The 12,911-nt window shown below is 43.5% G+C and overlaps 1 protein-coding gene across 1 annotated transcript in view; it reads right to left on the bottom strand.

Moving 5' to 3' along the window:
• FAM124A (family with sequence similarity 124 member A) overlaps window positions 1-12,911 on the bottom strand; it is a 64,103-nt gene that overhangs the window by 33,297 nt on the left and 17,895 nt on the right. The window contains exon 3 of the mRNA XM_039839407.1: window positions 2,453-3,186. Within this exon, the coding sequence (XP_039695341.1) occupies window positions 2,453-3,186 (734 nt within the window). The remainder of the gene's footprint in view (window positions 1-2,452; window positions 3,187-12,911) is intronic.

Below are 12,911 nucleotides of genomic sequence, written 5' to 3'. Positions count from 1 at the left end.
TCTAGGAGATGTGAAAAAATTCACGAACACAGACTTTGATTCCAGAAAGCTTAGTATCATCAGCCATTAATGCAAATTTCTAAGATGCATTTTTCGGGGGGATCTCAGACAACTCCTAATGCTGGCAACTCCCCGCACACCCACCTCCTGCCTATTCCCCTGAACCCAGCAATGCCAAGAAAAAAAGGAAAGATAAGTTTCAGGAGGAAGAAGGCTTTCTCTTCATCTTATCAGAGCTTAGTAAAAAACATTTCCAAATTCTTACGAAAGGCTGAGTAGCTCTCAGAAAAAGCCTCTCAGCTTTTCTCCTGAAAAGGAATTAAATGGGGGGAAGAGGCCTCTGAAATGTGGAATTTTAAGTGAATGGGACAGGAGAAGGAAATAAAATGCAACCTATATTTCGAGAAGTAATTAAAAACTACCCAACAAAGATTTTTCTTCAATGTATAACTCCACCCAACTGAACAAAATAATTTATATTAAAAATTATAGTTGAAAATGGAACTTGGGAAAACATATACTGCTAAAGAAAATGTGGAAAAAAATGAACTCTCTCAACTTCATCCCTCCCCCATGACCTAAATATCTTGATTTTGCTAAAGGCTGAAACATAAATTTTTACTTTTAAAAGTAACTTAAAGAGGTGAGCAGGTGTATATATCATGCTAGAGCAGAAGGTTGCTTTCTGCAGTGCTGAAGTAACTAACCCATTCAAATGGCCATGATCAAAATTTATGAGAGGGCTATTAGTCATTTCTGCTCACGTTAATTTAACTCCTTGACATATTACTATTTTGAACAAAGACCTGAATTTCTGAGGCCTAAGATACCAATCTTTTTTCTTATCCTTTTCACACTTTGATGCTGTAACTTCAAAATCCTGCACCTGTACAGATTTTATAACCATTTATGTGTGGATCTTCTTTGAAATATTCTTTCAATGGTTCTTTTGAGCAGAGTCCAGGCCCAGCTTTCACACTTTGTTCTTTCACTTACGTTATTATAGGGATCAAGAGCAAAAAGGAAGAAGTCCCTTCAGAAACAATTACATTCATTTTTAGTATAAATAAAACCTTCCATTAACTTTTTTATTCAACTGCATTATATTTTGCATAAAGAACTGGCAGTCTTCAAACACAGAAGAAAATTTTTTTCTCACTTTTCGAAAAGGATTATAGAGCAAAGCGAGCTAGCTTTTAGTTCACTGAATAATAAAGCGATATTATTTACTTATCTGTATAGTTCAACGAGAAATCTGAAAATTATCTAGTTCCTATAAATAGAAAGGTGACCTTTCTGACTTAAGCAATGTGGCCTGGCTGTAGTTTTAACCCATATCTGACATGTGCCAAGATTTCAGTTCATTTTGTGATAACGTAGATTACAGTCCTGATGTTTAATGCCCAAACCAACCAAAACGGAAACTTAACCTGTGATACAAGTAACTACAGTCAGCACCCTTCAAGACAATGGCCCTTAATTTGCTATCAACTTTCTCCTTTCAGGTAGTCAAAAGCGAAAACTGAGCTGGCAGAGACTTTTCAGTAAAACAAAGTCCTATATCCCTCAAACTGATGTGCATGTTAATTCAAGAAAGCCTGGGTTTAGAAAGCATTTATCAGGTAAGGCCAGGGGGAGGACATTCAGAAATCTGTATGCTGAATTTTGAATCCTAGAGTGTGATTTATGATCTTGAAAGAGTGTTGGACAAGTGCTGGAAGGATAGAAGGAGAAAGGCGTTAACCATGGCAGGAACAGGGTAGTCTACTGCATCCATTTCCTTAAAAAATATTCACTCATCCCTTCCCAAGCTTAATGAAACCAGAAACTCCACAGGTATCACTTACTTCTTAAAATGTTTATGAGAAAGTCATTTTTCAAGTGGTCACTGAATTTTAACAACCTATTGCCCAGTGGAGGACGTGTGGAAGGGTGGAAGTGGCATCAGAGTGAAGAAGAGAACAGACATCTTCTCTCTTGACTGCAATATACTTTACTATTTCCATATTTTACTATTTTCACGGGTTTTCCCTAAGTTCCTTTATGGGAGTGAAGAATACATTGACAAAAACTCTCTAAGTGAGTCAGGAAATAGATTCAGGAATCTTTAATAAGTTCCCCCCATACAAGCTCATCAGAAATCCCCAGGAGCCACGAGCATTTAGTGGGTGCACAGACACAGGTGGGTGAGGAGGCAGGGTGGACTGGCAGCTGCCTGAGGTACATGGCAATGATGGTAAAGTGAAAAGAACCATGGAAGAGCCTCCATGCCTCCTCTTTTGTTTCGGTAGAGTATAGACACCCTGACTTAGTCTAAGGGCAGACAGGGGGACCCCTCATTTTCTTAACTCATTGTTCTACTAACTAGGGTTTATGGCAGAGCCCACCCACTTGTTTCTTGGTCCCGCAAACAGACAAGGAGACAGACGCAGTCAGACCTCCCCCAGGGTACCTGCAGAAGGATCTTGTTCCCGTCGTGGTCCTCTGTCTGCCAGCGTCCCTCACTGATGGGGCTGCAGGGGTTGGGCAGGAGCGGCACTAGCTCGCCGATGTCCTTGACTCGGAACTCCAGCACCGAGGAGTCAGTGGGGACCGGGTTCTGGTCACAGGGCAGTCTTTTCAGGGAGAACTGGATGTCCACATCCAGGTTGGAGAAAATGGGGAAGATGCAGAAGTCCGTTTTCCTCTGGCTGGGGCTCCGCCTGAGGATGAGCTCGTAGAACTTGAGGATGTCGGCGTAGTTGTCGTGGCGGCAGTAGATGGTGAAGCGCACGATTTCCCTGCCGTAGTGCACAGGCCGGATGGCCCACAGCGGCGTCCCGGGGGCCAGCGTGAAGAAGTCCTGGCTGCAAGGCAGGTAGGGCAGGAACCTGCTGGGCACGCGCTCTGTGTGGTGGTGGCGCCAGGGTGGCCGCTGCAGCGTGCGGTGCAGCTGCAGGATCTGCTCCTCGCCATACTCTTCCTGCAGGAAGAGGACCACCGCCAGGGCAGGCTGCGCCACCTTTGGGGGCTTTCTGCGCCGCCGGGAAGCCCTCCTTTCAGAGACCAGGAACAAGTGGAGGTCTGGGTGGATCCAAGCCAAGACCTTGTCGATGGCCTCCTGCAGGGGCTGGGATTCCCCTGGGTCTGCGATTATGTGGATGCTGACCAGGAAAGGGTCCTGCGCCTCCTCCAAGGAAAGCTCACCTGGGAGCACAAAAACGAAAAAGTCCCCAAATTGTGACTATGTCATTCAGGTGACCTGTAACGACATGCAAAGCCTTGGCAGGAAGACAAACTAAATTCTAACTGATTGCCTCCCTGATCCCAAGTTCATGTGCAAAATCTATTGTTCCAGTACTGTAGCAGCCAAAAACTAAAGAACTGTCGCTAAGAGTGGTTCCCAACCTGGCAGTGTTAGGAAAATTCTGGTTCTGTGCTTCATCGGGTTGAGTATACTTTCTATTAGGCAGCAGAAAGTCAAGTCTCCATTGATCTGGAAGGGATAACAGGCCCATTAGGTAAGATGCTGTAGCATTAAGTGTACACCATTTAGTATTTCCTGAAGTAACTACAGTGCCTTACTGAGCAAATGTTCCCTATACCTTTGTACTCCTCTGGTTTGCTTATTTCATTGGTTTCTTTGGTTCATTCATTTAACAAACATTTATGGAATCTTTTCTTCATGACCTAGGCTAGGTGCTATGCTAGGCACTTACTCTGACAGATCAAGTGCTGGCTGTTGAGACATTCTGCCAACAGTGTCCTGATGATGGGTGGCCTAATCACGGTCATCTTGCTGCTGGAATACAGGGAAGAATAATTGGAACAAGAACAGTGTTCCTGCTGTTGGAGCTTACGGGGGCTATGGTTAGGGGTGGGAGATGCAGGGTGGGACCATTACTGCCTGTGTAATGCTATCTTTTAGGACTCTGCTCAGGCCATGTCCACTCAGAAGCCCATACATCCTAGATGGGTCAGTTACTCTGTATCCTCTGGCAGAACGTCTGGAAGCATCAAGTTCCAAGTGTGAAGTTGACTGTTTAACCTGGCAACACTTTTCTACGGAGTGAACAGTTTGCTGGCCACACTGACATACTTCTAATTCAGAAATATTCAGCATATCGTATGAGATAACTTGACAAACGTCTTGCTCTTTTAAAAGATGGCTCTATTTGCCATCTATATTTAAGCTTTATGACTCATCCAAGGGCAATCAAGAGATCTGTAAGTCTATTGTGACTTGGGGGTCTAGAGTCATCTAGAATCCAGATCTGTCTTCACACACGAGCCTCATAATGTCTACTAGGGTGTTAGGCATAGGGCAACCATGCAATCAGTCATGTTTGAGAAGTGTGATGTGCTTTCAGGAACCATAATCTTAAGTCAGTTCACAGGATGAAAGTAATTTTTTTTGTTGTTGTAGGTAAACCAGACATTCTAAGTGGACTTATGGGTATATTCCATCATATGCAACTGTAATAACATAGTTTTAATTTTGTTGGATCAAAACCTATCTGAATTTTCGTCCCAACTCCAACTTTTAGATATCTCGCTTGGGAATAGTTAGTTTAATTTGTTGTTGCCTTTTCTTTTTCTCATTTATTCATTCATTCACACATTCCTTTAGCAAGCCATATGTACTAGGCATTGGGGAGACAAGAAAGCTGGTACGATTGACTACTACAGGAGTCTGTTTACATAGACTCTGGGGTGAATAGTGTACCCTGAGACTTGTGCACTGCCCAGCCACAGGCAGTAGCCCTCTGAAGAACCATAAGCCACAAATGAGAATCATAAGCCACTTCAAGATTTAGTTGGGAAACAAAGACATAAAAAATTAAAATTCAACCTGATATGTGCCTATAGGAAATACAATAGACTATCTTAGGCAAGGGTTGGATCCTAAAGCCACCATAAAAGAAAAAGTACCTATAGACAATATTATCACTGAAAGTCTCTTAAATTTCTAATACTGTATGGAAGGCATTGACTTACAAGAAGACAACACAGTCAGATAGATGTCCCTTTGATTGAATACCCAGTGAAACAACAGGTTTGCTTCGTGGCTGTTAAAAAAGAATAGTCTTGTATTATTAAACACTATTCCCCCTTACTCTTTTCACTCTACAAGAGGATTCTGAGAGCTTGAGGGGCTTCTGGAACCAAAGGATGACAAAGGCAACAGCAGCGTTAAATCTCAGTGCTCCATGATCACAGAGTGGACTTATTTAAATCCTGCCCACCCCGCCGCTCTGACCCCACTTTGGCTGAGCATGTATTCCCTAATTTGTATGAGTTAAATATGAGCATGATACAATTCTCATTTACTACCACATGACAAAGGAAGGAGCAACTTTTTCTCCAGAGGGTTTCTGAGGAGGCTTTCTGGAGGAGGTGCCAAGTGAATAGGTCTTGAAAGGTAAACAACATCTCACTTATAATAACCACCATGTGGGGTAGATGACAGTGGGAAGAGGGAAGACTGTTTATGAAGGCACAGAACTGTGCAAAAAACAAGCACATTTGGAAGGGGGTGGTGAGTAATTCTGAAACATCACAACAGATACAGCCGGAAAAAATGTATTGGAACCAAGCTGTACAGGACTTTAGCTCAATTTGGTACTGATAAGGGACAATGGAAAGTTTTAACAAAGAGATGTTAGCATCAAGTCAGGGGGAGGTTAACCAAGGACAAAGTCAGAAGTTAGAAGATGAGTGGAGAGTCTAGACGAGAGATAACAAGTCAGTGCAGGAGATGGTATTATTGGCCCTAGTTCTTTATCCTGCCCTAGCTCTTTGCTCTCTGCCATATGACTTGGTTACTCCTACTAAGTGGGTGAAGTGTGTTTGGCTACTCTTTGACTTTGGGTTAGACCATAAGCCTAGCTAGGCCAGTAGAAAGAAACAAGGGTGACATGTTTGTCAGCCTGACTTCTTGTGCTTCTGACATTTCCATGAGAAGAGCATGCTCAGGTTAGCTCACTGCTGCCAGAAAGGAGGATGAGAGATAATGGAGCAGAGCCACCCTAGGCAAGCTCGCCTACATCGGCCAACCTCAGACCTCCAATGGCACATGGTACAAGCCACCTAGCTAGTTTGGTCTAGATCAGCTGACCCAAGACACATGGAAAATAATAAATGACTGTTTTGTAAGCCACCATTTGGGGATGGTTGTTATAGAGCAATATTATAGATTCAGGCAGTCAGTGGGTATATGGAAGAGACATAGATTAAGACGCTATTTAGTGGCACATGTGACAGGACTTGGAACCCACAGGCCTGGTGGGGAGCAGGAAAAGCAGGAGAGGAGTGCACTTTGCTGTTTCCAGCTTGAGCACTGGCCTGATGTTGATGCTTAACAGAGCTAGGAAACAGAGGAAGAAGGGGAAAGGTAGAAGTTCCATTCTGGCTATGTTGGCCTGAGATGCCCAGATGACTTCCAGGATAGATGTCCTGCTGGCACTGGACCTGTGTGTTGCTGAGGTAATGGGCTGAATAAGGATGGGCCAGTTACTTTTAGACTATATTCTTGCTTTTATGCAGTTATCTCATTAGTGTGTGGCCCCACTTATGCGGGAATTCATCACAATGGCTTAAAAAGCAATCCGAATTCGTGGATTATTCTGGTCCTTTTCTTCTCTTGCTCTTTCTGCACACCTGGCTATTTTCTGTCTCACTGAACATTAGCACCATTATCAAAAGTGCAATAGAAACAAAAGTAGTGAAAATGCAAATCAATGAAATTTTCTGCCAGTCAGTAACTCTAGTAAAGATAGGAGAAGATACCACAATCACCTAAAATGCATATTTCACTTTTCCATGGTGACTTGATCTCCTGACAGTGGAGACATGTGACTTTGCTAAAATATTAATGAATGCCCAATATAAATGGAAGGGGGCAGAAAGGCTTTGAAACAATTTGGGGATAAAATTTACTTGAGAAAATTAGAGATGATTTCTGTGAGGAGAAAAAAGGACACATGTTACATAAAGAGTGTTTGGGAAAAGAAGTCGTCGGAGCAGTCAGGCAGCTCTGCTCCGATCCTGCACCACACTCAGGGCGTGCATATGGCCATGAACCTGGGGTGACAACATTAGCTAACACTCGTATGACATTCACTACTGTAGGGGGGCTGGCACTTTCCTGGTGTTCTACATGTATGAACCATTTAATCTTCACAACAACCCTGAAGGAGGGGGTGCTATAATTATCCCCATGTTAGAGAGCCGGAGATTGAGGCACAAAGAGGTGAGGTCACCTGCCCATGTCACCCAGTATCTGACTTTGTGGCACAGTCACCACAGCTCTGAAGAGAGGTATGCTCACGCTCTCTTCTGTATTTGTTTCACAGCAGAATGAGAGCTGCTGTGACTCTCCAGCCATCTCCGGCCACAATGCTACTACTTTACCTCTCTCTACTGCTCTCCTGCCTCCTTCTGCCTAGCTGGCTTCTCAGCCACCAGCCAATAGCTTCATGTCTTGGACACCCATTTACACCTCTTTCTTCTGGCCCTGGGTTTCTGAGGAAGAATAACCCATAAACCACCTCACCAATGGCACATATCCAGGTCTTTACATCTGAGCACTGCCGCAGAGAGCATCTGAAACAGGCCAGCACTGTAGGTGGGTGCAACAGTGAAAGGAAAGCAGAAGAGTGAGTGACAGAGAAAGTCTGCGGATGCGTAAGCAGCCCGGCTGTGAAGAAACCTGGGGTAAGGTAGCTTCCGAGTCTCCAGACAGAGTTGTCAGGGTGCTCAGCATTGGGCCACCTCTATCAGCCTCACAAAGGTTTCCCAGGGAGCAGTTACAAAGGCCACTCTGAGTCTGCATGGATGAGTGAATGAATATTCACAGCTTTGCCAAAGGGCAAGATGCCCAGTAGGAGCAGGGGGGTGGGGCTGAAGGGCACTGGACCAAGCAGCAGCTCAAGCACCAGCTTGCCTGGGCAGCTCTGGGTACACACAATTGACCGACTCTAGAGCTCTCTCCCTCTGCACTGTAAGAACCAGGGACAGGTCAGTGGCTAAAGTCTTGCCCTCAAAAGAGGAAGGAGAATGAGTGGCAGCATTAGTATGCTCCAGCCATCGCCAGCATGTGCCCACTGCACATAAGCCTAACATAAACAGGCTCAAAGAGCCACAGTATACAGCGCCTAACTGTCATCGGGGGGCTAGGGTTACACATCCCCCAAGGAAAAACTGCGTCTGTGGAGCTAGACAGGAAACCAAGTATTTGAGGGGTAGGAGAGAAAATGTGAATAATTAATTGTCACGAAAAGCCTCCCTGGAGAAGCAAAGATGCCACAACTATGGGATATGCTCTGCCTTTATCATATCTGTTACATGTCTTCTCAAAGGCCCTCAGAGAGCACCTGTTCATCTGGGGCAAAGCACAGCCCCAAAACAGACTGGGTGACGGACACCCTCCCCCACAAGGCTGGTTAGCGGAAAGGAGCTACCCACACAATAGTAACAAAGCTTTCAAATTAGTTTGTGCTTCCCAAGAGGACAAGGAAGAGTCTTTCCTATGTGATTATACACTATTAGATTTCCCTTCCATAATGTGAAACAAAAAATAGCCTTGGGTAAGAACACACAAGTTCAGGCCTTCTACGAGGTGGAAAGTGTACTATCAATCTGAGTAGTTTTTACATTTTTCTCCAATATTTCACCTCCCCTGTACATCCCCCCTGCCACCTTTTTTTTGGTCTCTTAACAGAAAATAATTTAGACAATAATAACCATGTATTAAGCTCTTTATATTTGCCAGACACTGTCTTAAAAGCTTTACATGTAGGTGTATTGTCCCCATTTTGCAGGTGAAATGTCATCTGTCTTGCTAAAGGTCATTCAGGGTCTCTGTGCTCCTCACCATGTGCTTTCTTGTCTCTCAAGTCAATCCTCCTTAGAATCATCCCGTGGGTTTCTTGACTAGAACCTCAGTTTCCTTGCTTGGACTCTGAAACTGTGGCTTAGCTCCTGCAGGCAATATAGATGGGAGATTCTACTGTGAATGGACTGACCATTATTCCTGGGCAGTTCCTGGCCATCCCTGACCTGCACGGACATCCTAAGTTTGAGTCTGGTGAAGGAGAGGAAGGAGACTGAGGTCCTTCTGCCTGGTGATGTGTTGATGCTGGAAGCCCCTAAGCTATCTTAATGCTGCTGGCACCGGGACCCCTTGCTGCCATTCTCTGCATCCCAGGGTTTCACACTAGCCTTGCCTGCACTGTCTCCATCTGTCCAGTGCCTGCCAGACTGGCCCGCCTCCAAGAACTGGCACACTGGTATGTCCCCAAAGCACTTCCTTTCCAGCAATAGGTAAATATAATTGAAGGTCCAGATCTCTCATTCCAAAGCTCAAATACCTCTTTATAGAATTTTTGGGTAATGATTGATGTCACTGTCATTTTAGCCACAATTTATCATGGACAATTTGCAATCATTTATTTAATCGAGGGATGTTTATTGAGAACCTATTATGTACTGGCCACTGTAAGATACAGTGGTGAATAAAAGAATTTCTGCCTTCCTAAAACATATAATCTAATGGGGGAGATAGACAATAAACTAACAAATATGTAAGATGAAGTCAAGTAGCTAAATGTAAGAGACACTTCACTGAACAAACCCATGTTCAATGAAGGTATAATAAGAGGTATTCACGGCAGCAGCCATAACCATTTACCATCAGCTGAATAAATCACCAAGCAGCATTCCAGTGCCATAAGAACTGCTAGCGCCTCAGTGCCCCTAAGTCCCCAGGAGGCTAACAGTCTGAATAAAGTCACCTCTAGCTGCTACAAGCTGCTTGGTTTAGAGAATTTGGCCCTAGAGCCTGGCTTGAGATCTTCCAATCTCATATGCATGACTCTAAGAAACTCCTTAGAGGTTAAATAAATTCCTCATTTGCATTTCTAAAGCCCCACTCTGTGGCAATGAACAGTTCAGGGGGCTTAGATACTTGGCCCTTCAGCCAGACCCACCTGATCCAGTGGCAGTAAACCCACATGCGATGGTGGGTCAGGTATGCAACAAGACACATGCAGGGCACAGGTTGATGCAGTGAAGAACAATTAGGTCAGAAAACGAGAGGGAAAAAGAGGCCTCAGAATGACAATGAAATCAAAACCCATTGCATCTACGAAGTGCCCTAGGAGAGCCAGCTGCCCCATGAAGCTGCCTGGTCTTCCCAGAATGCCTGAAATAAATGCTCTCTGAAAGAGCTCCCAAATTCCTTCCCCTAAGAGTCTATTCATCTGCAATGTAATGAATAATCTGCTTTCCTCTCTTTTTGTGCAGTTTTTTTAAAGCCAGTTCCTTGAACCTTTGAACTAATGAAAAAATTGAAGCAATCCCCTTTGCCCCTGCCAATACTTAGGATAAAATCTCAGACTTTCTCAATTTTTAGCGATTTTATAATTTCGACAAGGCCTTTGGTCGGCCTACAACTTTGAGCTGTGAAAGTAGCAAGGCTGGTCCCAGTGCCAGCCCCAAACTGAAGTCGAAATTAGATGCAGAGTTGGGAATAGTGGGAATCTAGTGTTGGCAATGAGGTGACATGCAGAGTTTTTAACATAAGGAAGCTTAACTGTGTTCATCATGTAGATAATAAGGTTCTCCTCTCTCAGCTCAAATTCACAGAATTTTCCCGTAATTGAGGAATGGAATATAGCCTGAAACAGTTAGGCCTGAACCTATATATTCATTTGACAACGGAGAAGAATGCAGAATCTTTCTGATCCTTTGGCCCCTCTCTCAAGCTTTTGTCAGAAGGGCCGCTTTTCTATAACTGTGTTACTGGATGGCTCTCTCAATTTTCATCACTGTTATGGAAACGATATCAGGAATCTGGATGTTCTTGAGCTCATTCTGAAACCAGGACGCTATTAAGAAAGAAATAATATAGAAAGTAAGCAGACACTTCAGATCCGCTGCATTTTTTTTCCATGTGGAAATGAGACATCCATTTTACTTAAAATGTGTTTCTGATCTTCATTCTGAAACAAACCTCTGGGTGGGAAGAGGAGGGGTGTGGAAGCAAAGGCCAGAGACTAACCGGAGAGTAGTGACAAAGACACTGTACATTCCGACACAGCTTGGCCTGAATTCTGGAAGAGCACCAGGAGGTTGATACATAATTAGTCTGAGAAGGTATAAATGCAGGGAGAAACACTTAAACATACCTAGTATAGTTATCTGAGTGCTTAGGACTATCATGACTTTGGAAGTTTATGAGATGGTAATAGGTCTGACACATACCAATGTCCAATGCTTAATAATATACTAAGACCCTTTGTGTATCAAAGCTAAAGGATTCAAAATGAAGTATCTCATATTTTACATAGAATCCTTTCTTCTACTCAGTAATTTCCATTCTTTCTAAACTACATTGTCTTGTCATTTTTATCAGTAGCAAAGCATCCTGAGACAGCCAGGACTTCAATAAAATTCTGTAGATCTGGAGACGAGGCAGCAGGGCTTGCCAAAGACAGGATTAGAATATACATTTTGTTTTTAAGAAGTAAAGTACATTTATCAAAACAAAACAGACAAAAGAGGAGGATATTAATCAAAACCTATCCCAAGGACTTATTCATCAAAGAACTCTATGTAGACTTTTCAGTCTTACACTAGAGCTAGCTGGAGAAATCCTCACAATTATAGTAATTAAGATTTATTTTACAAAGGGATTTATTCTGGCAAGATGTAGAGAAATCACATGAACAATGATTAGCTATTACAACTGTTCTAGGAGAAAGCACTACATGCATACTTATAAAACATATCCTGAATGTGAAATAGAAAAATCACTGATGAAATCTGGCACTGGCTTTGTTCATGATCAAACTAGCAATGGAGCCTGTGGACTCATTTTTTGGGATCGGGGGGAGGCTAAAATTCAATGAAATATTCAAATGCTTTGCCAGTTTGAATATGACACAAGTTGCTGATCTTGTTTCCACATTTCCTTAGAATATATGTACCTTGAAGCCTATATGAAGAACAAGTTTACTGAACATGATGAGAAAATTAAAAGCAGGTAAGGCATGTAAGCCAGCCCCCTCCTTTTACAGGTGAGGTCAGGTGACTTGCCCATGTTGAGCACTTAGTCAGTAGCAGGTCTAGAAAGAGAATGAACATCTCTGAACTCCCAATTTCGGGCTCTCCCCTTTGCACCTCAGCTGCCCCTGGCTCTGAAGTGCCTACTCCTGCTAACAGCCCCAAGGGCTGCTAAGCAGGAAACATGGTCCCTTCCAGAGCTCACGACCTAGCTGAAGAAGCAAAATGTTCACTTGTGAATAATATAAGAAAAACATAAATGGGAGATGGTAAGTTCTAAATGATGCATTGGATGAATTTCAGAGATAATAACCAAAGTTTACCTTTCCCACAATTTCCTTATTGCCTATGGCCCTCCACATAGAGTCTGCATTGTTCATTGCTTCAGGGAGGGTGGGAGCAGATAGACCCATTCGTCAAGTTACTAAATTTATATATATATTTTCAAATCATGGTGAAGGAAACAGTCTTGAAGGGCAAAGCTCTCTAATGGAAGGCCTGGGTTTTGAAAACAGAAAAGGATTTCTGAGTCAGGAAAGGCCAAAAACCTAGAACAGAGGGTTCACCCCACAAACTGGGATGCAGAACAATGTGTGATGCTGCAAGGGTGGCTTTTCCAGCTCAGAAGACGTCGAGTTTCGGCTTCTGGTGAAAGGAAGACTGGAAGGGACCTGACCAAAGTCTGGACACCAGAAGATTTCTGAGAAAGGATCACGTACCGAACTTCCCATGGGTTGAGCCCTGCAGTGGTGGAATCCCCCAGCAGAGCAGACCTGTGCCTTCACTTGGCAGGGTGTGAGGGTGGCAGCTCAAGAATGAAGTTCAGCTCAATTATTGAGAAATACATCAGTCTATTTTTATTCCTG

The sequence above is a fragment of the Pteropus medius genome, unplaced genomic scaffold (genome assembly GCF_902729225.1).
Source record: "Pteropus medius unplaced genomic scaffold, Ma_sr-lr_union100, whole genome shotgun sequence".
NCBI lineage: Eukaryota > Metazoa > Chordata > Mammalia > Chiroptera > Pteropodidae > Pteropus > Pteropus medius.
This window is presented reverse-complemented; position numbering and strand designations above follow the sequence as displayed.